The sequence below is a fragment of the Salminus brasiliensis genome, chromosome 2 (assembly GCF_030463535.1).
Source record: "Salminus brasiliensis chromosome 2, fSalBra1.hap2, whole genome shotgun sequence".
Classification (NCBI taxonomy): Eukaryota; Metazoa; Chordata; class Actinopteri; order Characiformes; family Bryconidae; genus Salminus; species Salminus brasiliensis.
This window is the reverse complement of record NC_132879.1, coordinates 47,150,742-47,175,451: the sequence shown is the minus strand read 5'-3', so window position 1 is coordinate 47,175,451 and position 24,710 is coordinate 47,150,742. Positions and strand designations below refer to the sequence as shown.

At 42.3% G+C, this 24,710-nt stretch overlaps 1 protein-coding gene across 11 annotated transcripts in view; it reads left to right on the top strand.

The window, feature by feature from the left end:
• The window catches only part of mical3b (microtubule associated monooxygenase, calponin and LIM domain containing 3b), a 44,621-nt gene that overhangs the window by 10,039 nt on the left and 9,872 nt on the right, over positions 1-24,710 (top strand). For 3 of the 11 annotated variants that reach the window (XM_072672999.1, XM_072672996.1, XM_072672994.1), the window contains exons 3-22: positions 680-887; positions 1,621-1,737; positions 1,856-1,957; positions 3,135-3,290; positions 4,693-4,793; positions 4,880-5,137; positions 5,830-5,945; positions 6,042-6,168; positions 6,248-6,332; positions 6,469-6,616; positions 7,586-7,782; positions 7,870-7,976; positions 8,059-8,130; positions 8,895-9,074; positions 14,059-14,169; positions 15,874-16,060; positions 17,762-17,856; positions 20,860-21,128; positions 22,318-22,526; positions 22,875-22,952. In XM_072672999.1, coding sequence (XP_072529100.1) covers positions 680-887; positions 1,621-1,737; positions 1,856-1,957; positions 3,135-3,290; positions 4,693-4,793; positions 4,880-5,137; positions 5,830-5,945; positions 6,042-6,168; positions 6,248-6,332; positions 6,469-6,616; positions 7,586-7,782; positions 7,870-7,976; positions 8,059-8,130; positions 8,895-9,074; positions 14,059-14,169; positions 15,874-16,060; positions 17,762-17,856; positions 20,860-21,128; positions 22,318-22,526; positions 22,875-22,952 — 2,923 coding nt within the window. Of the gene's footprint in view, positions 1-679; positions 888-1,620; positions 1,738-1,855; positions 1,958-3,134; positions 3,291-4,142; positions 4,282-4,692; positions 4,794-4,879; positions 5,138-5,829; positions 5,946-6,041; positions 6,169-6,247; positions 6,333-6,468; positions 6,617-7,585; positions 7,783-7,869; positions 7,977-8,058; positions 8,131-8,894; positions 9,075-12,570; positions 12,673-12,815; positions 12,903-14,058; positions 14,170-15,689; positions 16,061-17,761; positions 17,857-20,859; positions 21,129-22,317; positions 22,527-22,874; positions 22,953-24,710 lie in introns of those variants that run through there. The other 8 variants (XM_072673005.1, XM_072673000.1, XM_072673004.1 and 5 more) reach the window with 6 other exon arrangements.

Genomic DNA, 24,710 nt, shown 5'->3' with positions numbered 1-24,710 from the left:
TTCTGTAGGCGTTATAGCCTAGTTTCAGGTTATGAGGTTGCCAACTTTTTGCAGTCAGGACGTCTGGATCAGTTTTTTTAATAGATGACAGTTAATCTAAAGGACATTCTCTGGCAATCTTGCTGAGGTTGTCTTGGTCTGATGTCTTCTCACTTTGCTTCTCCTGTTCAGTTTTAATGCTTTCATTGCTACAAAAGATTATAACAGTAATGTAACACTGTAACAATATCTCCAACATGGCGCTTCTGCGACGTTACACACCGTAAACACACAGGAATGTCAAAGACAGAGACACAGCATTAAACGTGGTAAATTGTTTAATTGCTAACTCACAATGACCCATCTAAGGCGTAGAGTTTTTTTTTATATTTATGTAAGATCAGATCATAGTTATTTAAATGTAATTCCTGTCCCAAGGGTGGGGAAATCTGGCCCTGGAGGTGCTGTTCCTGCTTAAGCACTACTTATTCAACAGAGCAGGCATATCAGCAACCTGTGCTGGCCTCAAACCCTCAATTCCCCATCCCTGCAGCCTACATGTAGCCTACATGATTACACGGTTATGGGGACTGCACTTCTTAGTTTGCACTTCCAACAGTTTTGAAAATGACAATGGCTATAAAAAGTATGATCTGTTTGTGTGTGTCAGTCAAAAGCGAATGTGTTGTGTGTTGTTCAGTGTCTGATAATAGGTGCTGGGCCGTGTGGACTGCGCACAGCCATCGAGCTGAGTTTCCTGGGGGCGAGGGTGGTGCTGCTGGAGAAGAGAGATGCTTTCTCCCGCAACAATGTCCTCCATCTGTGGCCCTTCACCATCCAGGATCTGCGTGGCTTAGGAGCCAAGAAGTTTTATGGAAAGTTCTGTGCTGGGGCTATTGATCATATTAGTGAGTGAACTCTATTTTGCTTATACAGTTGCAACCAAAGTTATCCTGCTACCATTGCAAATTAGGTTTATTAGCTAAATGTACAAACTTTCAGCTGCTGGCAATAAACCAATCAAACTAGAACAATTTAAATAGCTTGGCACAACTAATAGAACGAATGCCTTCGCCAAATTCGCCAAATTAATGACGACTGCAGTCTCAGAATTAATTAACCTCTTTATGACATTTAAGCGTCTTCAGTACTTAGTAGAGACACTTTTACTGTTATGACCTACTGCAAACATAATGCATAGCCAGGCAACAACTTCTGGCAGCATTCCTGAGGAATCTTAGCCCATTCCTCGTGGACTTTGGCCTCCAGTTTACTAGAATTCTTGGGTTTGCCAGCTGTAAACGCTGGGTTCAAGTCAGGTGGCTGTGGTGACCGCTCCAGAATCCTTCAGGACTTCTTTTGAAGCCAAACTGTAGTGGGCTTTGAGACATGCTTGGGATAATTGTCTTGCTGGAAGGTACAATAACACCCAAGCTTCAGCTTCTTCACAAAAATGGTAGGAAAAAGGACAAAATGTTATGCTTGGCTGTCACTGGACCTTCTAACAGGGTAAACCAACAAGGCAGAGAGATTGGATAAGTGCAAAAATCTGAATTGAGCAGTAAGGCTTGCAATGTAAATATAACCTAAAATTTCGTAGTGTACATAAATGTGTATGTGTCTGTGTGTGTGTGTGAACAGGTATCCGACAGCTGCAGTTAATGCTGCTAAAGGTGGCCCTGCTCCTGGGTGTGGAGGTTCATGTAAATGTGGAGTTCCGGTGTTTACGGGAGCCTCCGGAGAACCAAGAGAAGCAAAGTACAATCACATCTATAATCCCAGAGCACATCACGTCATCTCTCACTCACTCTTACAATGGAGAAGATGGATTTCAGCACTAATTATTGGCATGTTTTTGTGTCTGTGTTTTGTGCAGGTATTGGCTGGAGGGCTGAGGTCCATCCCACTCCTCACCCAGTGAGCGAGCTGCAGTTTGATGTGGTTATCGGGGCAGATGGCAGGAGGAACACCTTACCTGGTGCTTACTTTGTGTTTTGTATTTGACAATGAGCACAACCCTGTTTTTTTTATAATTTTTTTTAGTTTATTGTGATAATAAATTTTAAACATCTTAATAACCAACTCAATAAGGGGCCTTCAATCAAAGGAAATTATCCAATTAGCAGTTTTTGGGAGGGGCATTGAGCTGTGGAGCGATGCTTTAGGGATGGGGGTGGGGTGGTGATCAGCCAACATCCTGACCTCACTAACCCTCTTATTTCAATCAGGTCCTCACATCAATGCTCCAAAATCTAGTAGAAAGCCTTCCCTGGACAGTAGAGGCTCAACAAAAACACAAAAACAGGAGAAACTCCTAATTTCCTTGATTTTGGAAGAAACAATAAATGAGCAAGTGTCCCAATACTTTTGTCCACATGGTGTAGCGCTTTATAAATGAGCAATAATAACAGCATTGTAGCGTGTAGAAGGTGCCTAGACCAATAAAATTGTACAACAGTGTGGGATCACACATGACAACATAGCGGGAGCTTGTGAAACCAGTGCTGCTCTGCGTATATGAAAAACCTCATGATGGTGGAAACAGGACTATGTTAGGTATTTAAGCTAAGAGCTATGAGTGTATTTTCTCAGAACACACAGCATGGCTTTTTACCCTTCCTTTACTTCTACAGTCAAAGCATTCACATTGACTGATAATAACAGTCTCAATTTAACAGTAATGCTGCCTGTGAGGAACAGATATCTCAATTCATAAACTTTAAAAAGGCCATATTGTGGAAGCAGGATCACTGGAACCAAGGCAGTTTGCATGCAGCCAGAAATGCTTCAGTCTGCACTTGTGGTTACAGTGGATTCATGAGAAGACGCGTGTGTGTCCAGGTTCGATAACTTCTGCAGCAAATTTGCAGCAAGTGACAAATCTGTCCCTGACCGCATGACCAATCACACGTCACATGCATCCAGTCGATGGCATGGATTTCACAATCCTTAGACAGTTCCTCAATTTTGGTACATGAACTTCTCTTGGATCCGCTTGCAGCTCCATTTCCTGTGTCTGTGTGAACTTTGCATTTAATGTAAGGAATACTCTCTCTCTCTCTCTCTCTCTCTCTCCCTCTTTCTCTCTCTCTTTCTTTCTCTCTCTCTCTCTCTTTCTGACTTTCTTTCTGTCTCTCTGTTTGTTCATCGAGTAGGCTTTCACAGGAAGGAGTTCCGGGGGAAATTGGCAATAGCCATTACGGCCAATTTCATCAACCGCAACACAACAGCAGAGGCCAAAGTGGAGGAGATCAGCGGTGTGGCCTTCATCTTCAACCAGAGATTCTTCCAGGATCTACGAAACGCCACAGGTACAGAAGAGTTGCAGTCGTTAATAATATGAAAAATCATTATTTTAATAATGTTATTGTATGGTATTTATTTATGTTTTATAATATTATTATTTAAAGATTACTGTAAAAAATCAGAACTATTCATTTTGTGTTATTAATCGTATTTGTGTCATATTACGTGTCCAAATTTGACTTTAATAAATACATAAACAGAATGCTTTGTATAAGTGTAGCAGTGAACTGAAATACTACTTCAGGAGAATGTGGGAGCAAGGCTGAAAGGCTAAAAGCTAACACTAGCCGACCAAGTGAATCACCATGGAGACGAGTCGCGCGGTGCAGGGAAGTCGGGGAAGCTGGCCGTTTGTTATGTTTGTCCAGGGAGCAAAGAGAAGCACAACAGTCAAGCTAAGCAATGCTTTGAGTCTGTGGGCAAAAAAAAAACAATACATGTCCAAATGTTTGTGGACACCCCTTTTAGTGAATTTAAGTTACACCTATTGCTATGTAAGCACACATGCAGCTTATCTAATCTCTACTACAACTCTTTCTAGCACATAAACATGAACCTATTGGAACCATGCCTAATGCCAGACGTGGGCTAGAGGGGTATAAAGCCCCCCACCAAAGCAGTGGAACTGTGTTCTACTGAATGATGGAGAGTTGGGGATGAGGTGGAGTGGTGATCATCCAACATCCTGACCTCATATCAGTGTTCCAAAATCTAGTAGAAAGCCTTCCCTGGACAGTAGAGACAGTTACTTAAAAAACTTTAACAGTTTACAAAAAACTGAATGAGCACATGTCCCATTACTTTTGTCCACCTACACATATCAACCTATTTGGCCTACTACTGTTTATCTCCGCCAGTTTACACAGAAGTTATAAGGAGTGTTTCAGTTCGAGGCTGGTTTTCAGATGTGGCACAATACAGAGCAGCAAGTGGGTCATGCTGCTTCGCCATCAGCAGCCAGAGCCAGGGACAGCACAACTGGTCAGCTCTCTCTGGGTGGGTAGATGCTGCTCTCTCTCTCACCCCTCGTCACTGCCATTGTGATGCTGGCCGGCACATGCGTCTGTTGGCTCATGTCTCAGAGCTGGGATGCTTTACTGGCTGGCTGACTTCACACATATCAGTGGAGGCATGTGCTTGTCTTCACCTAGTGTTGGGAGCATTGCAAATGTAAGGCACAGGCTCTTTCATGTAACCTTCCTATTCATTATGTTGTTTTTCTTCCTTCCAAGTGAAAAACAACAGTTGGATGTTTCAGCAGGGCTGTAAAAAGAGTTATGGGGTTTGTCAATTAGAAAAACTGTAAAGAACTCAGACCTCAGTACATACACGCAGTACACACAAGCTTCATTACAGATGTATGTACCTGCTGATTATGCTGACCAGTAGTATCTGGGTCTTACTCAGGTATTGACCTGGAGAACATTGTCTACTATAAGGATGACACTCATTACTTCGTCATGACGGCTAAGAAGCAGAGTCTGCTGGAGAAAGGAGTCATCCTGCGCGTGAGTTTTCATTCACCTCTTAAACTCTCTGTGATACAGTTTATATTTTCATATATACTCCAACTTTGTTGATGATGCTCCTGCAGGATTATGCAGACACAGAGATGTTGCTCTCCCGAGGCAACGTGGACCAGAATGCATTGCTGGCGTACGCCCGGCAAGCAGCGGACTTCTCCACCAATCATCAGCTGCCGACACTGGACTTTGCCATCAACCACTACGGGCAGCCGGACGTAGCAATGTTTGACTTCACCTGCATGTATGCCTCTGAGAATGCAGCGCTTGTGCGCCAGCGCAGGGGGCATCCTCTGCTGGTTGCACTGGTGGGGGACAGTCTGCTTGAGGTAAGAGGGAGCAAGCATATCTCTTGCCTGAGCATGATTCACAGCAATAGGAGGCTTAGGATAGAGTCAATGCAGGGACAATGGTCAGTTCTTTCAGAAATTGAATTTATGACTCTAAATAATGTAAGTTTGTACAGTTCATCAGTGAGTCTTAGATGCCCATGACCATGCTGCCCATTGTCCTTTCTTGGACCACGTTTGGTAGGTACCGACCACTGCATACCATGGGCACTTCACAAGACCTACCTGATGTTCTGGAGATGCTCTGACCATGTTGTCTAGCCATCACAATTGGGCTCTAGTCAAAGTGGCTCGGATTCTCATGTGTGCCCATTTCTTTTGCTTTTAACACATGACATTTAAGAACTGACTGTTCACTTGTTGCCTAATATGTAGATCCCACCCCTTGAGAGATGTCACTGTAGATAAAGATATTCAGTATTTTCACTTCACATACACACTCTACCATGTCCATCATATCAGTGTGCCTGCAGTCCACAACTCAAAAAATGTCTCATCAGCAGAGGTCCTGTGCTCAGGGACCAGTGTTGAATGGGATAGAGGATGTCTGACACTTTGTCCATGACAATAGATGGTCTGCTGTCTACATTTATGCACATTTAGGTGTTTCTAATAAAAGTGTTTTTAATAATGTGCATGCTGAGTGTATGTGTATTACTCTTTTCATTCAGCCTTTCTGGCCAATGGGGACCGGCATCGCCCGAGGTTTTCTGGCTGCAATGGACACAGGGTGGATGGTTCGCAGTTGGGGATTGGGTGCCTCCCCTTTAGAAGTGCTGGCGGAGAGGTTGAAGCAGTCCTTCAGTTTGCTGGAATGGTTTAAGAAGTGTATGTCTAAAAGTTTGATGTGAACGAATGATGGCCTTCCCCTTTTATCTTTCAGAGAGAGTGTGTACCGGTTGCTTCCTCAGACAACGCCGGAGAATGTCAGTAAGAACTACAGCCAGTACAGCCTGGACCCTTCCACACGCTACCCCAATATCAACACCCAGCTTATTGGTCCAGCTCAGGTGAGTTACATACACTGTTAATATGCATATGTTCATATGATGAGGATGATGATGAACACAATGAATGTGTTTTACACAGGTGTGCCACCTCATAGACACAGATGAAGGGCCACTTGTGGGAATGCATGTGGCCCTCTCTCCAGCATCATTGCTAAACCGGCAAGGTGACTAAACGCATACACACAAAATCATAAATACACAGGTTTTCATAATTATGAAAACGAGCCAAAGTAAAATGGTGAGTTTGTATATATATATATATGTGTGTGTGTGTGTGTGTGTGTGTGTGTGTGTGTGCAGATTCCACAGCTCGTTCAAATAAGCTGCTGAGCTGGTGCCAGGAGCAGACAGAGGGTTACAGGAGCGTGTGTGTGACTGACCTCACTACGTCCTGGAGGAATGGACTGGCCCTCTGTGCTCTCATACACAGATACAGGCCTGACCTCATGTGAGTACAGTGTAGCGAATGTGTGTGTGCGTGTTTATACTATAGTTGGAAATCATTCATTGGAACTGTAATAGAAACTGGTAATTTTGGATTTTCTAATTTAACAGGGAAGATGGAGCTTCCCAGCATTGCTACAGGCTTTATGAAAGGTGCCATAGAATGCATTCTGAAGCCAAAAGATGGCTGGAAGCTTGTGCAGTAGAGAATAATTGGAGCCAAAGCATGCGCGGTAGAGACGGGAGACAAGGCTGCGTGACTACCAAACCCTGGCCCTATTTCTTAGTGGCAAGCCATGCCTAGAATGGATACCCACTCACTTCCCTGGTTTCGTTTTCCTCACACAGCAATTTTTAATTTCCTATTTTAATGTGTGTTTAGCTACGGTCTGAGTTAGAGAGAAAAGCTGGTCAGCTAGGAATTTAGCCTAGCACGGATACGGATACGGCCTCGTTTGGCCGGCTTTAGCTTTCTCGCTCACAGAGTTTTAGTTACCCTAATGTAGACACTGGTATCTATGACATACACTATATGGACTAAAGCTCATTCATTGTTTCTACCCCTAGATAATTCCAGAGAACACAGTTCCACTGCTCCACAGCTCAATTGTGGGGGGCGTTATACCCCTCTAGGTCACGCCTGGCATTAGGCATGGTGCCAGTAGGTTCAGGAGTCCTGTTCTATTGGCAGTACTTTTGTCCAGGGACTAGACAAGCTGTGTGTGTGTGTGTGTGTGTGTGTGTGTGTGTGTGTGTGTGTGTGTGTGCATTTGCCATTTGTGTCAGCAATTAATGTAACTTAACATAGTTTAATTAGAAGGGGTGTCCACAAACATTCGGACATATAGAGTCTTCTGACCCAATGAGTTGCTACAAAATATTGAAATAGTCACAGTAACAGAAATGAACATTTCCAGGCTCCTTCAACTTCAGTCATCTTGTGTGTTTGGTGTGTCTTATCTGTCTCTTGCAGTGATTTCGACTCTCTGGAGGAGAGTGAGACTGAGCTGAACTGGCAGTTGGGTCTGGAAATAGCTGAACGAGAGTTTGGAGTCTCCCCTATCATGACCATCCAGGAGCTGAGCATGCTGGACGAAAGCGACTCTCTCTGCATGGTCATGTACCTCAGCCAGCTCCACGACCTCCTCAAAGACACAGTGCCGCTCAGTGGTGAGGAGTCAAATCTGTCACTTCATAAAATCAGAAAGCAAACTGTGTGACCTAGAGTGTATAGAGATCTCCTTTCACTCCTTTCAGAGAGTCTGAGTCCAGAGGAAAGAGCAGCATTGCTCTATAGCACCAAGTCTCCAATGTGTTTGCTCAACAGACTGGGACAGAGTCTTTCCCGTAAACGCAACCCCAAGGTACGCTACACATATACACACACACCACATACTGAGCTCTGCCATTTACCAGTGCATGATATAATACATGTGTATCTGTCAGGATAAGAAAGAAAAGGATGCTGATGGAGTGGGCAAGAGGAGGAGAACAAGCCAAGCCGGCCAGTCAGAAGATGTGAGTTCTTCTGTGATGGAGTTCACTTTGTTTAATTGTAACACCTACTATTCAGTACAAATTGATTATTCAGTACTTACTAATTATTCAATATGTCATAATTAGTGAGCGGCTACTAATAATTTAGTACATATTTAGTACGTACTGATTAATCATTAGGTACTATTTATCTAGTATCTACTAATTATTCAATGAGTAGTAATTAATCAGTAAATACTCATGATTTAGAGTTTATTCAGAAAGCAGTAATTAGTCTGTAACTAATACTTATTCAGTAGGTACTACTTATTTACTATACTGAATATTCAATGAGTAGTAAGTAGTAAGTAATTCCTAATAATTTAGTATTTAATTAGCAAGTACTAATTAGTAACTACAAATTATTCAGTAAGTACTATTTATTTACTGCCTACTAATTATTTCATTAGCAGTCGGTCGGCCATTAGTAGGTAACTGCTAATTATTTAGTACTTATTCTGTAAGTACTAATAGTCAGTAACTACTAATTATTCAATAAATACTATTTATTTAGAACCTTCTAATCATTCCGTATCTACTCTAGACATATTTCATTGTTGCAATTTTATAGTTCTTCTTATTCAGTCAGTACTATTATCCAGTACCTACTAATTATTCAGTGGCAATTAATTATTTAGAATCTACAGGGTAGTCTGACCTCAAGAATCAAAGTAAATGTTTCTAATAAATAAAAGTTTGAGGTAAGCTTCTGAAGTTTTTGTATTTTCTTCATTTCGCCACAACAGGAAGAAAGTCCCGAAGACCACCATGATGACCACACCCAGGAAGTGTCACCTCAATCAGAGTCGAGGATGGCGACTGTTGTGGGCGGTAACCAAAGCAGAGTCAGGTCGATGGCCACCCAGCTGTTGGCCAAGTTTGAAGAAAATGCCCCATCACCTTCGGTCGCTGCAATACGGAGACAGGTGTTTGTGTGTGTGTTGGCGTGTATGTACATGTTGGTGTGTTCTAGGTCAGTCTGTGCATTTGTGTGCATTTGCATAATTGTTTGGATTCGTGTGTTTGGTCTTTGATGGCTGTCAGTGCTATGGGTCTCGAAGTGCTCCAGCGCAGGACTAAAGGCTTTTAGAAGATTCTGGTTGAGGTTGGATAGAGCAGACCAGGCTTAGAATGGTGTGTGCTATATAGAATAAAGGTGAGACCGGGTGATCATTGCTGTACCTGTGGTAGTTGGGCAACTTTATCACAGACAGATGTTGTGTGGTGTTTGCTGTAATATAGAAATGTACTGTAGCCAAAGAATCATTATCTATGGAAGTATTATGACTTGGTTTATTATTCTGTAGTCATGGTTTCTATATATCATGGTTAGTATCTAATGTTAGGACAAAAGGGCCTATTTAAGCTATCTTTTGGCGAGCCATCAACCACACACAGCGCGTGCTGATTTAGGGTGTGTCAATGTGTCTTTGCTATCGCAACGTCAGGTGTGCATGTACTCTATCTAGTTTCTTTATTAATCTTGGGTGTGTTTTGGGCGTAACGTGAAATAAACCAATCAGCTTGTCAATTGCTATTCCCTTTAAGAGCCAGGTGTGGTCTGACTTTGGCGGATTGCCAATGTCAGTTGTGTGCGTGCGTTGGGCACGTGCCTGTGTTGACAGTTCACTGCCAAGGTAGCAATGAACATCTAACTGTTGACGTCTGCCTGGGTTGTTTTCAGTCAGTGGTGCACCTGTGTTTTCTGTTGCCAAGATAGCAATACGCCAGAAATTGACCTGAACACACCTCATTTCAAGACCACCACGCCCATCAGCTTAGATATATTCGCAAGCACCAACGCAGACGGAAGGCGTGAAAATAGACTGTTGGCAGGATGTGAGATAGCAATGACCATCGCAACGCTCCTTGTGCAGGGTGAAAGATAGGGCCTATAGTGTCTAAGTTCAAGAGGAAATGTTACATTTTTTAAGTATTTAATATCAGCTCTAAATGAACCAGTAGTCATACCCATAGATTCACTTTTTTCCAATTCCAAATGTATCTTTTCTTTAGTCTGTTTTGTTGTCTCTTCAGATTTTCTTGTTTTGTTTGTTTTTGACTTCAGCATTTGTTCACCATGATTTCGAGTTAGGCCCCTGACCCTGGAATTACAACTAAAGCTAAAATGAACCTTAAATAAAAATGCAAATGATTAAATAAATAATGCTCATTTCAATGTGCTGCCCTCCCCAACCATGCTATGTAAGTGCAGATGTTCATGAAGTTGAGCAGACAGGCTGATGAGGATGATGGTGATGAAAAAACAAAGCAACCAAACAAGCCTAAATAGAAAATTGAAATGTACATTTAATAAACAGTCTGGTAATGTTTGCTTCACCTACGGAACTGGCAGACAGATGTTCTAACATTCCACGTATGTGACTTTATAGGTTGCTGCAGGAGGTAGTTTAATACAAATAATGTATTTTCATATTTGCAGTCCACCTTAGACTCAGATGACACTAGTGAGACGGAAGGTGTTCATTGTAGAGGTAAACTGGTCCACAGTGGCTTATTGATTGCCCTGCACTGCTTGCCAGATTTGTCGCTTCCCTCTGGCATCAATGGCCATGCGGCACCACTGTTATACCATTGAGAGACACTTCATATGCATCCCACGAAGTTAGTGGTTTCTGAAATGCCACCACCCTTCACCTGGCACCCTATTATCATGTCTAATCGCATCCTTTGGCCATGTGCGTCAAACCTTGTCACATGGCATCTGTGATGTTCAATCCCAACCAGTGATGGTCATGATGTTCAGAAATGACTGTGACAGTGGTCGAAAGGTGGTAGCATCTCGGAAACCACCAACATCAAAGGATGTTCTAGAAGGTGAGACTGGGTGATCATTGCTGTACCTGTGGTAATTGGGCAACTTTATCACAGACAGATGTTGTGTGGTGTTTGCTGTAATATAGAAATGTACTGTAGCCAAAGAATCATTATCTATGGAAGTAGTATGACTTGGTTTATTTTTCAGTAGTCCTGGTTTCTATATATCATGGTTAGTATCTAATGTCAGGACAAGGGGCCCTATTTTAGCAATCTTTTGGCGAGCCATCCACCATCTGTGGTAGCATCTCAGAAACCACCAACATCAAAGGATGTTCTAGCCGCCATAGGGAGGGTGTACAGAGAATGGACTTCTTACACATTGAGTGCCTCCCATTGGCATAACAGCGGGGCCTCACTGACCATTGATACCAGAGGGGAAATGGCTCTGGCGAGTGGTACAGATCAATCAACTTGCCACAGTGAAGCTAGTCTCTCGCTGCTCTTGCTAGTGTCATCCAAGCCAAGGGTGGTAGTCCCACATCTGCAGGCTCAAATTCCCTCATCTCATGATGTCCCCAAACTGGGAGGCTTCTGACAGTGGAGCATTAAACTCTTGCCTGGATTTGAACTTATGATCCGGTTTCACAGTCCAGACATGTAAAATTAAACTACATAAAATATAGTTCTGAGTAAATGTACCAACATGTACATGGTTTCACAACTCAGGCACAACTGTCAAACTGCCTGTTTCTTGAGAGACAGAACATCAACAGTTCAAATCCCATCAACACTGCAGCTCTCCATGGTCAGGAGTCTGAGAATAGGAAGGCCTTTTTGAGGTCATAGGGGAGTCCTAAATTTCAGATGGGAACGGTAAACAGTCGTCTCAATTTAACATGTACCATTAACCCAACTGAGAAGCTGAGAAACTGAGAGGCTGAGAACTAAGCGAATCAAAAATGCTTTAATAATCAGTTATTTTTAGGTTGGCCTGACATTTATTATTGTGTTTTGTTCCTCAGGGACTGGGTCAGATGAGTTATAGTAAGGAACTTACTCCAGTGGCTCCCTGACATGACTTTGGGAACCACTGTTTTTAATAATTGAGCCCCAGATTTGTGTCCTTTTGTGTTTTCATTTCAGCGGGTCATTTCATTTGTTTACATGTATTAAAAATCAGGGCAAGACTAAAGACAAACTAGCGTGACATTTTGGAATTAAATGAAAAGTTTTAATTTCACTGTTAAACTCTCCCTGACCTTCCTATTAGAATGAGGATGAAACTTGATTTGTTCTACAATAAACCATTAGTTTAACAGCAATAGCTCGATTTGCAACACTCGATCAGTTTTAGAAAAAATGCATTCGTTATAGTGAATAATTTAGAACGATCTGGAGTCATGTTGCTTGAATGCTACAATGGTGCATCTGTTAAATGTTATTCATCAAATTATAAGAATTCAGAGAAGCTGTAGCATCTTTTCTAGAAATAGTGCACTTCTTTCACAGTGATATCTTCTCCATAGTTATACCATAAAGCCAGCAGCAGCTCCCACAGCTCTCTCTGGTCTTCTGTAGCTCTTCTTCTTCCTTACTCTTGCTCACTTGGTTTGTCCATGTGATCTGCCATGCCCATGCCAGAGTGGCTCCATGCCAAATCTGGAGCAAATCGTGTGTGCTTCTCCTCTGCCTGAACCTCCGAGCGCACCTGTGCCCCCGGTCCCAGTTCCTGCATGGAGAAAGGTATGCGCTGAATGCACCCCCTAAACCAGTTTAAGGCATTGTGTGCTTAGAGGCTTAGGAATGGGAAAAGTCCCCGGAGTCATTTTGGATAACGGTTGAATGCGTTGTGGAGCAGGTGTGATATTTCCATGTGCTCTGTCTAGAAAAAGCGTACACAGCAGCAGGAGCTGATGAGCTTCCGCTACAAGGAAATGATCAAGGTGCAATCTCTGCCCTGCAGGAGCGAGCAGGTAAAGACACCTGTGCTGTAGAGTGGGACGGGTAGCGTAGACTAGAAGTTCCACTAGTGTGTCGATCCCACGTCTGGTAGTACCGTGTGTGTATTTGTGTAATGTTGACTGGTATAAATGCTCATTAGTGGCCCATTACAGAACAATGTGCTCCTGTTTGTGCAGCTTTCCGACCGTTATTTCTGAGCTGCTTTTTTATGACCTGCAGTCATCAAATTGAGTGAATGCCTTGTGAGGGAGACTCTGTGTAAGTGTGTGTGTGAAGGCATGTGTGTGTGTGCTTTACAAGCCTGGGGTGCTTTAAGTTGCAGCGAAGGTTGTGTACTGTTTGTGTTTGTCATTGCTGACTGCAAGGCAGTGGACATGTGATACAGAGTATTTTAACCGAACGTTTTCCCAAACTGGGAACCGACTGGTGGTGTGATCAACTCAAGGAGTGTGCAGGACACAACCTCACCACTGATAGAACCACTGTAGACCTGTTCTAGATAGGGTTGCCGCGATACCATCATTTTTGATGAGGATACCAAGTGCTGCATCTGTGATGGATACTAGATGAAACAATACTTTGGCCTAGTCTGCCATTGGGAGGCCAGTGTTGTTATCCACTACGCTACATCAACCACCACATTTAGTGTATGTCTAGTTGTAGTCAAGCAAAAGTAAAATGAGTTGATATTAATAATAATATATTAACATTTTTGGTATTATGTCCAAATATTTGTGGACCCCCTTTCTAATGAATGCATTTAGCTACTGCCAACAGCCAAGAGAATAGGCTGCAATGCTAACAGCCGGGCTCAGTAGGGTTTGACCCGCAGTGCTAACAGGAGCAGCAGCCAGACTTAGCAGGGTTGGAGCGGGTTTAAACACGAGATGTTAAAAGCCAGGCTCAACAAGGTTGGAGCCGCGATGCTAACAGGAGCTACAGCCAGACGCATCAGAGTTGGAGCGTGACTGAATACGAAGCATTTGTTTTGGCCTGATTTGCTGGTGCTCTATTGCGACACCTAGTGGCAGAAAGGATATAAGGAAAGGATGCTATAGAGAACCCTTTTTGCTTTGAATACAGAAAAGTAAAAATTGTTTGGGGCCTGTCATTATGTATCACTTCCATCTCATGCAGTTGTTCTCCATGTGTGTTTCTCATTGCTAGAAATACATTAAGATGTACACAGGTGGAGTGAGCTCATTGGCTGAGCAGATAGCCAGTCAGCTCCACAGACAGCAGGACGACCCCAAGCCCCTTTTTGACAAGAGGGAGCTGGTAAGCTCTTACCTATAGAGCTGGCTTTAGAATTTGCTTAATACCGTGTGCAAAATGTGTGCAAAGCTTTACTAATAGAACACTTTAGCTTCCTGTGTGTGTGTGTGTGTGTGTGTGTGTGTGTTTCTTTGGGTGTGTGTCTAATCCAATTTCTCTACACAAACTCTGGCTTTGTGAGATTTTACTTGTGCATCCTGTGAGAGTGCTGTAATGATATTTGTAGGCCTTGTGTTCTGCCTGTCATGCTGTCATGTTATGTTTATTTTTTTGTATATCTAAAGTAGTAAATCTAAAGTAAAAATCATGGGCCTATTTAGATAAAACTGCCTTGAAACCGCTATTGTTATTTTTAGTCGGTCCAAAGCATGCTGAGAGGTGAGTGATAGGTGATCTGCATAACAGATTTAGTTTTTTTCCAATGCATTTCCACCACCTACTATTTGTGTTCAGCTGGAAATGACATTAGAAAAAATGTTACAACACTGATCAACCGTAACATTAGCACCACCTGCCTAATATTGAGTAGGTCCCCCTTGTGGTTCTTGTCAAAGTGGCTCTGATCCTTTTTTTGTTTTGTTTTTAACACATCACCTTCAACTTGCTGACAGATGCCTCTGTAGGTGGTGTTAATGTTATGGCTGATTGGTAAATACCACATTGGCGGGGTTAATTGTAAACAAACTGAAAGGGCTTGTAAGAGTCTGCAGGCAAATAATCAATGCAATTAACGCAGTCAGACCAGGCCTGAACCAGACAGCCCTTCCAACTCTAATACATTACAGTTGGAATACACATATCTTAGTCAAATAGTCAAAATAAATATAATAAGTGAAACCAGGCTATATCAAACCATATTTCGACCACAAAGAGCAAATACCACAACAGTAATTTCATTTATTTGAGTACATTGTTTGACTGTGCATCACTGAGGCTCAGTTCTAACAGTGTGTTGAAACTAACCCTGTTGTATGAAGGCTGTATTAGCCTAGTTAGTTTGCATACTGAGAGTTGTTTACATGCTTTCACATGATACTGTACTACAGGCATCTAGAGAGTGTAAATAAATAATTAAATAATAAATAAATACATAATAAAATAAGCTATTGGCACCGCAGCGATCAACAAGTTACTACTTTTGACATATTTTAAATGCAGTAGTTGTCCTTTACATTGTGTCCACAATTTTATGAGAAATTGACCAATAGATATGCTTAAAAATGGCTTGGGATTAAATCCTTTTACACTGATTAAAAAGGTTAAGGTTTTTTCCTTCTCCTGTGAAGTTGCTGGCTTGGAGATACAAGGCAGTGACGATGTTCAATTTGAAATTATTGGACCATAAAATGCCCATGCTCTATTTTCCCCACATTAGTTATTGTGTCCTGCTCTTTGCCCTACTTCAGCATGCTCCAGCATTTGTTCTTGATCTGCTACATCTGTAGCACACAGGCGATTACCCCAGGCAGCGATTTCGACACCTATCCCTCTACAGAAATAACTGAAAACCCATTGTCTTGCAGAGTTATTGCAGAGGTCAACGTTTACAGTGTACAGGGGGAAAAATGACTGTGTTTGGTAATCAACTTTTCACTTTTGGTGTTGCAAATAGACAGGATTTTTGAAAAATGCTAAGGAAAATGGACTCTGCATGGACTCTGCCCTAGTAACTGTCCTAACTGTACCCTTTGACTCTGTGGTCTGCAGGGCTCTCAGCGAAAGGAGTTTCCTGTGAGCGTGGGAGGTAGTGATGTGTGTTATTTTTGTGGCCGGCGTGTGTATGTGATGGAGAGACTGAGTGCCGAGGGGAAGTTCTTCCACAGAAGCTGCTTCCAGTGTGACCACTGCAGCTCTACACTACGCCTCTCCAACTACGCCTACGACCAGCTCCAAGGTGTGTAGTAGAAAAGGAATGTGTGTTTACTGTCTTAGAGGCAGATTTACCTAAAGGGGTCTGACATGTTTGTGGCCAGTTTAGCGGGTTATCTATAGTAAATTCAATATAATGATCTCCTCCCAATATTTTGTGCTCTGAGGGGGAAATATAAAGATAGTTGTGGGTGTGTTGGTGTGTGTGCACATGAAGGTAAAGTCTGTCATTCACCTTTTGTGAAAAAAACATGCAAGTGATAATTTAGCTAATTGCTCAGCCAGTTATCAAAGTATACAGCTTCTCCATAGCTGGACAAACACCACTCAGCCATAACATTAATATTGTATTAGCTCCCCTGGTACCACCAAAACAGCTAAGACTTAAGTGTCCTGCTGTGGTGCTGAGAAACTAGAGCTTGACCCTCTGGTTCCTCCATCACTAATATTTCCTGTAGCCCTGGAGTCCACACAAATTGCATACTTCAGTATATTCTCGAATTGTGTCTATTTCAATTCATCAGATGATCAATACGTTGTCTTTATGGGTGCCACATTACACCCCAGTTGTGTTCAGTAGTCCATGGGCAGTGTTGCATGGCTCAGGCGAGCCTGCTTTCCTTATTTTGCCATCTTTGTATGACTTACTGCCGCTCCATCTGTCAAACCTGCAGCTACAAGTCTTCAGTGATTCCTAAATTTGCCACTCCCTGAAGTGGTTTGAGTGATGGGATTTGTATCAGGATTAAATGTGTGTTGGGTGTGTTTATACTAGTATTTTTATGGGGCTTGGTCTTATCCAGATATAACCCTGATACTCAACACACACAAAGTAACACGGTATAAACAGGGTCTTCTGATACTGTTGTTGATTTAGATCCTGACCTCTTACTTTTTTTCCAGTTTTCTTTATTAATTATGTGTAATTTCTCTCAGTACTGCAGTAGAGAGTGCAGTATCACTGTCTGTTCCTGCATTGCTTTTATACAGAGAAAGGGTTTGTAAATTATAAATTGTTTGAACCATTGTTTGCAGCATTTGAGGTCACTCGACTTTTTTTGGCACCATTTCAGGTTATGTACTGATTAAGTACATAAATGTCAATAAAAACTGAAAGAATTGAGGGTGGTCCAAGACTTTTGACAAGTCTTTATGCCATAGGGAAAACCTATGCAACTTATGACCATAAATTACAGCATTTGGCACCCATACTGTACAGGAGGTCACTCTGACAATGCTTTGAGCAATAAAGCTAATCACACAGCACTTACTGTGTAACGCCCGTAGCTGCACTTATTTTCTGCCGTTGTTTCTGTAGTATTTCTGTAGCTGTTTTCACAAAGACGGCTGTTACACTGTGTCAGCTGGGTCTTGCCGTGGGCGACACTCGTCCCTTTGGACAAAACGCTCTGTTGTTTTGATTCTGCAGTCATAAGGTCTGGCGTGTGTGTTAGCGTGGTCAGGAGCTGTATTGTCAACCACAAGTGACACACACATCCACACACACACACACACACCACAATGAGAGCCCTTGGCAAGATTCGTTTTTTGAAAATAAAAAAACAAAACATCTTACAAACGTTCCACCAATGGACTCTTCTGAGTCACGTGGGCTGAAGGTTTGAAAAAGAGGCGGTTTTAGTGGGTCCTCAACTGCAATATAAATATGACCCTCAGTCTCACTTGCTTTTTCTACTATTTCTTTTTGTACCCTCTGTCTACATAGGGAAGTTCTACTGTAAGCAGCACTACAGCTACAGGCTGGCGGGATTGGCTCAGAGGAAGAGGCCGGCTCCGACCCCGGTCACTCGCCCTGTCCAGGTACTGCTACTGCTCTACTGCTGTCTTTGGCTTTCACCAGTGGTTCCCACACCTGGTCTGGAGTAGCCGTGCCCTGCTGCACATTTAGGAAAACATGAAAAAAGGGAAAAGTGCAGCTGTACTCCAGGACCAGAGCTGGGAACCACAGGCTTAGGCATGTGACATACTCAGGGCCATAGCTTTGCTTAGTTTATTTAACATACCTACTGAGATTACTACAATGATATAGTTATATCACATAAAATATCATGTAGCCTGAGCCTGGCATATGACTTCAGGCTGTGTCCACTGCACGGACAAAAGTATTGAGACACCTGCTCACCTATTGTTTCTTCTGAAATCAGGAGTACAAAGAGAGTTTTTCAACCCTTTTTTGTTGGAGTAACTGTTTCTACTGTCCAGGGAGGAAGGCTTTCTACTAGATTATAGAGCATTGCTGTAAGAAATTTGATTGCAGTCAGCGACAGGAGTGTCAGTTAGGCCAGTAGTTTAGATAATCACACCCTACCTCATCCCCAAACCCCCCATCTGATCAAACGCTTTGGATGGTCCACACCTGGCATAAGGCATGGTGCCAGTAAGTTCATGTTGATCTGCTTCAGAGAGTCCTATTGGCAGTGCCTTTTTGTTTGTGTATTTGCACATCTGTGTCAGCAATGAATGCAACGTAAAGTAACTTCATGCATTCATTAGAAGGGGTGTCCACAAATATTTGGACATATGGTGTATCAAACTGCAACTCTGAAGGCCACAGCATTGCATATTTCAGTTTAGGGTCTTGTCTAATTCAGCCGGCTAATTTAAGTCTTCACATAATAAATCAGGTGTTCTTGGAAAGGAAGTTGAAATGCAAGACACTGCAGTGCTGAGGCCCTCAGGAACCTGAGCTTCATGAAACTGGATGTGTGTAGGTTAGAACACTACAGTTATAGAAGAACACAGGTTTACTTTAATGAAGTTTAATGAACTAATTAGATAAACTAGGTGTCGGATGTAGAGTTGTCACAATCCCAAAAGTCAGACTTCAGTACAATACTATGAAAAATCCCATTTTCAAACTTTCAAAAAGTCCCAAAGTTTCAAAACTGGCATGTCCACAAATTGTCAGTCACATGTACATTTTTAAAAAATGACTGCTAGCATCAGATGCAAGTTCAGGTAAGCTTAGGCTCTGAGTGTCAAACGTATTTACATTTGGAATAAAATCCAAATACTATCATAAACTATGTGGAATATGTAAAATATGTGCAATTTGCCTACTGTCTTACTTTAACCATAATTTGGGAAGAAAATTCTCAGTATTCAATGCTGTGATTAATGAGTATTCAGAGTCAATGTGTATCGATATATGGATGCTTTTGACAACGCTAACTGAATGATAACTACAGGTGCTAGCTTTTCTCAAGAACAGCTTTGGGAAGTGGTTAAGCTAACATACTCACAAACATACAGTCCTAATCAAAAAAGTTAATGTTAGTTGTATGCTGGTATTTTTAGTTAAATAACCATTACATACCATTTTTTTTCAGATATGAGAAAATGCCAAGATCAGACTATACAAATTTAGCGTGATTTTGACATGAATTTGTCGGAGCCAACAAATTTCCAATGCCAGGTCTGAATATGAGCATTGCGAGCAAATGTCTGGGACATCACATGATGGCAGAATCTTTGTTTGTTTCCACCCAGTTTGACATGTTTCTTGAAATTGACCAATAGGAGGACAGACTGCTCTCTGGTGCACATATGTAAACATGGTGAAGAGAAGGAGGGATCTAAAATTGATCAGAATATTAAATTTATTTAATTCCCAAATCCCATTCATTTTGTCCTCCACAAGACCTTCTGTTTATGTACAGTGACCCTAATGGCTAGCTAGATTTATGTTATTGACATGTTACCTCAAGTTCTCTTTGAAGGACAGACAGTTCATAATGTCCTCCTTGTGAGACCCAGACACAGGACCTCAGTCCTTTTTTCATATTGTTATTTTTTCTCTTCTGAACACAAAACTGCACACAGAGCTTCTGTAGCCATGACTGACAGTTTCTTGACCCCCCTCCCTAAAGACGTACTAACTCACACAAGTACGATCATGAATAATGATTGGTCTATGTCAAACGAATAGTGTTGCCAGTCCCCCAGGCAAGACCCAGCATGACGACATCTGACATAGTGAACATTGTGAAAGACAAAAATATCTTGTAGCCTGAGCCTGGCATACGACTTCAGCTCAAGGCTGTGTCCACTATGTGGACAAAAGAATTGGGACACCTGCTCACGTTTTGTTTCTTCTGAAATCAAGAGAGCTTTTGTTGGAGTAACTGTCTCTACTGTCCAGGGAAAAAGGCTTCCTACTAGATTTTAGAGCAATGATGTGAGATTTGATTGCATTCAGCGACAGGAGCGTTAGTTAGACCAGGATGTCGGATGACCCCACCCCACCTCATCCCCAACTCCCCAGTTCTTCCCAAAATGTTTTGGATGGAGCACCATCCATCAGCCCAGAGAACACAGTTCCATTGCTTCACACCTGGCATTAGGCATGGTGCCAGTAGGTTCATGTTTAACGGCTCCAGAGAGTCCAATTGGCAGTGCTTTTTTGTGTCAGCAATGAGTGCAACTTAAAGCAACTGAATGCGTTCATTAGAAGGGGTGTCCATTAACATTTGCACATATGGTGTTTTAAACTGCAACCTTAAAGGCCACAGCATTGCATAGTTTAGTTTTGGGTCTTCACTAATTCAGCCAGCTAATTTAAGTCTTCACACAATAAATCAGGTGTTGTTGGACGGGACAATACAAAACGGTTCCCCCACAAGTGTGTAGGAGCTCCTTATTTTGGTTGTGTCAGCAGAAAAGTTTCAGCATGTATTATCACTGACAGGCAGCTGGTAGTACATGAGCAATTCCAACCAGTGATGTCAGCCTGCCCTGCATTTCCTTTATTTTGCACCAAATACTTTTTTTTTATCATGGCTAAATCTTTTTCAATCCCTCCAGGCACCTCCTGGCCCTCCTCCCACGCCCCTGTCCATCTCTTCCCATGGATCTGTGGACACAGACACTCCCCCGGACAACTGGTCCTCCAGCACTCCTCCTGACCTGGCAGCCAAGCTGGCCAAGCGGCTGTGTGGCACGCCGGAGCGCATAGAGCTGGAGAACTACAGGCCATGCCTGCAGGAGCAAGGTAGCCCCCTACAGGAGGTGCCGGAGGAGATGCAGGCACAGCATAACCTCAGCCTCAGCAAAGGGAGTGAGGAGCAGTCCAGGTACCAGACACATACTGTACATACAGTCACACACACACACACGTTTTGTAAGCTGGGGTAACTTCACATAAACAGTTCATAAAAAGCAGCTCATTTTTCAAACTGCCATCGTGCCTGGAGGGAAGATGAGCATAAAGATGAGCAGAGAGAGGTAGAGAGAGAGAGAGAGAGAGAGAGTTGTTAGAATAGCTCTGTTTATGTTCGGTGTGGCTGGACACAGCTCTCTTCACTGTGTCTCAGAGCTGCTGATTCACAACCTGTCCTCTCGTAATTGCAAGTTAGCCAACAGTTAGCTGACAGTAGTTTTAAATCAGGCAGACGGGAAAAGTGTGTGCAGTGTGTGTGCTCTCTGGAGCTAAGCTCACTCACGCCAGAAACATGTTAGTGCAAAGTGTTCGGACTGACTGTGATGCTTCTAAATTAAGCAGCCATGAATGTTTTTCTTGATGGAAACAGTGGTATTACGCTATGTGAGAAACACGGAGCATAGGACAGATTTTAAATGGGATGTAGCGTGTAGCACTAGTTATCAACTGTGCTCTTTTAATGATAGTATTTACGAGTGTGACAGACCTTTAACTCCATATATAACCTGTAGATTAAGTGAAGGATCAGGATTTCAGACCTTTAGAGTTTCTGTCCTCTTTCACATCTCTATTACAAATATTGTTCTATATGCACTGTTAAAAGTACTGAAACTGTGGAGGAACTGTGGAGGAACTGTGGAGGAACTGTGGCGGTGCGGTGAGGAACCTTCGAGGAACCTTTTTTGTCTAAAAACCACCTTAAGTGATTCCTCCACAGTTTCAAATTAAAGAACCTCCAAATGTTACTCAAGTATCCTATTCTTTCAATAGTGTGGAACTTAAAGTGGTTCTTCTACACCATTGCTGAAAGATCTCACCTTTAGTTTTTAAGAGTGTAGTGCATGCCGGTCAACTCAAATCTGAATAGTAGCCAATTTAGAATGTGTAAAAAAATACATGTGATCCCTGGTTGATTTAGTGCATGGTCATCTTTAAAAATCTGCCAAAGAAATTATTATGGATTTTAAAGGTTGTATGATCCTGTCACTTTCAGACATTACTAATAGTCTGACTCTTTGCTAATAACAGCTCTCTCTCTCACATGCTCTCTCTCTCACTCTCTCTCTCTGTCTTGCGCTCTATTGCACTCTTGTTTTTCCCAGTAGCTCAGAGTCAGAGCTAGAAGATCAGGGGGAGGCGTCCTGGAGGAGGAGTGAGGAGCCACAGGCCAGGACAAATGGAGTGAGGGAGTCAGACAGAGGGGCGGAACAAAGAGTGGAGGAAGAAGAGGACGATGAGGAGGAACGAGGAGAGGAAGAGGAAGAAGAGGAGGTTTCTGAAGAAGAGGAGAGTGACGAGGAATCCAGCGATGGTAGGAAAGTTCCACAGCTGTTTTCATTTGCATATTCAGTTGTTGGGGTGAAGTGTGTCCTGAGAGTAGTTTTTCAACTGTTCTGGGGGAGTCTGGACCAAAGCCATCTTGTTGTTGCTTTTACTAGTCTAGCTCTTACCGCCTCTCTCTCTCTCTCTCTCTCTCTGTGTGTCTCTCTCTCTAATTGTGTCTGTGTTTGTATGGATGTGTGTGGCATTTCTATGCACTATACATGCGTGTCTGTGTGTACTTGTCTTAATGGTGATGTGGGTGTATGTCTGGATGGGTTTGCTGATCTGTGTTTGTGTCTATGTGATTGCTCATTTGTGTGTGCTTGTGTGTGATTAGAGGGCGAATATTGCCCTTGGGAAAGGGAGCGGCTTACGGGGGTGTGGCTAGAGGAAGAGGAAACAGGTGTAATCAAAGGTAGCACCGCCCCTCCAGGCCTTGATGGACAACTCGCAGTTTTTTTTTCAGTTGCCTTAATTTTTAACAGTTCAGTTCGGCAAGCTTTGGCCGTGACAGCATGCATGAGCAGGGGAATAAGGCATGCCTTATTTTGCAGTGCAATTTTTTTTTTTTTTCCATCCAGTTGCATGTTATTCAATTCACTACTGAAGGTCAGCACAGCTTTACACAATGATAGGTAAAGGACAAAGTCCACTGACTGCATTACATACAGAATTCACTGTTAAATGGATAACGAAGGGTCCGCTCAATATGAAAACTTTGTGGTCTATACCAATACTGATGTAATGGGGATAACAATCAGTTATAAAAATAGATTTTTATACTTTAATTCAATGAATGTTTTCTATAGTCATTGATTTAATAGTTTTAGTTAACCAGAGCTTTACAAATGAATGATTAGCTCTCCATTGCTACGCTTCTTAATTTCTTAAATAACTCAAATAAAAACAAAATTCTTAAATATTAAACCACTGGGGGGCATAGTTACTCATAATCATTTGTGATTTTGGTTTTATTTATTGATTTGAGTTAGGGTTGGTTGTTATACCAGTAATACTGTACACCGCTGTATTTGAAAATGTTGACATGTCAAAATGAGGACGGTATTTTAAAATTGCGACGAATCTGATGTGTCAAATTTCCATTCTGTGTCTGTCTAGTACACAGCCAAATAACCCCCCAATCCCCCATGTGCATTTAAGAGAGCCACAGGTTGGAGGCACTGTGGGAGCTCACTGATTGGTCATGTCATGCTCTGGTTATGGTTAAAAAAGCAAAAAAAAAAAAAAAACAAGCATATCTGAGTTTTGACAACATGTGAGTTTGATTAAAAGGGAGAGGAGGCAAACCTGGATTGACCAGTCTACTAAATGTACCTGAAAACAGACAAGACCATTCACTCAACTTTGTGCTTTAAAGTATGAGGCTTTATCCTCTAAACATTTGCTGGAACACGGTCTGTTCTGTGGTGTTTAGCCTGCTAGCTAACCTATCTAAGCCTAGATGGCCAGCTACGAGCCCAAACACAGTCTCATTTCACCTTTTTCCCAACACCAGTTGCTAGATTTTGCTCTCTCTGACACAATTTCGGAGTTTGATCACTTCATTTCACTATAAAGGCAACAAAACATGTTAGTTGAACAGGAGTATTCTCACTTTCACAAATGACTGTATATTAAGTTTAGAATCACTGGTTCCACCACTATTGAATTCACACAGTTCAACAGAGGGGTGACTCATGTTCGGGAGGTCCTGGCAATACGACAGTCAAAATCAAAGTCAGGTATTATCAGTGATATTTTTGTAGAATGAGTGACAAATATTGACTAATATTATTAGCCAACCAATATATACACTACATGTCACTACATGTTTGCGGACACCCCTTCTAATGAATGTGTTTAGCTACTTTAGGTTTCACCTATTGCTGACAAAGCTGTGCAAATGCACACACAGCTTGTCTAGTTCCTGTAAATAAGTACTGTAAATAGAATAGGATCCTCTGGAGCAGGAAAACATGAACCTATTGGCACCCTGCCTAAGGCCAAGCATGGGCTAGAGGGTTAGGGCCCCCTCCCCAGGCACTGGAGCAGTGGAACAGTGTTCTCTGGAATGATGGTGCGATGCTCCAAATCTAGTGACAAGCCTTCTCAGGACAGTAACTCAGGACAGATTTTTTTATTACCAGAGTAACCTGTCATTTTACAATAGAAA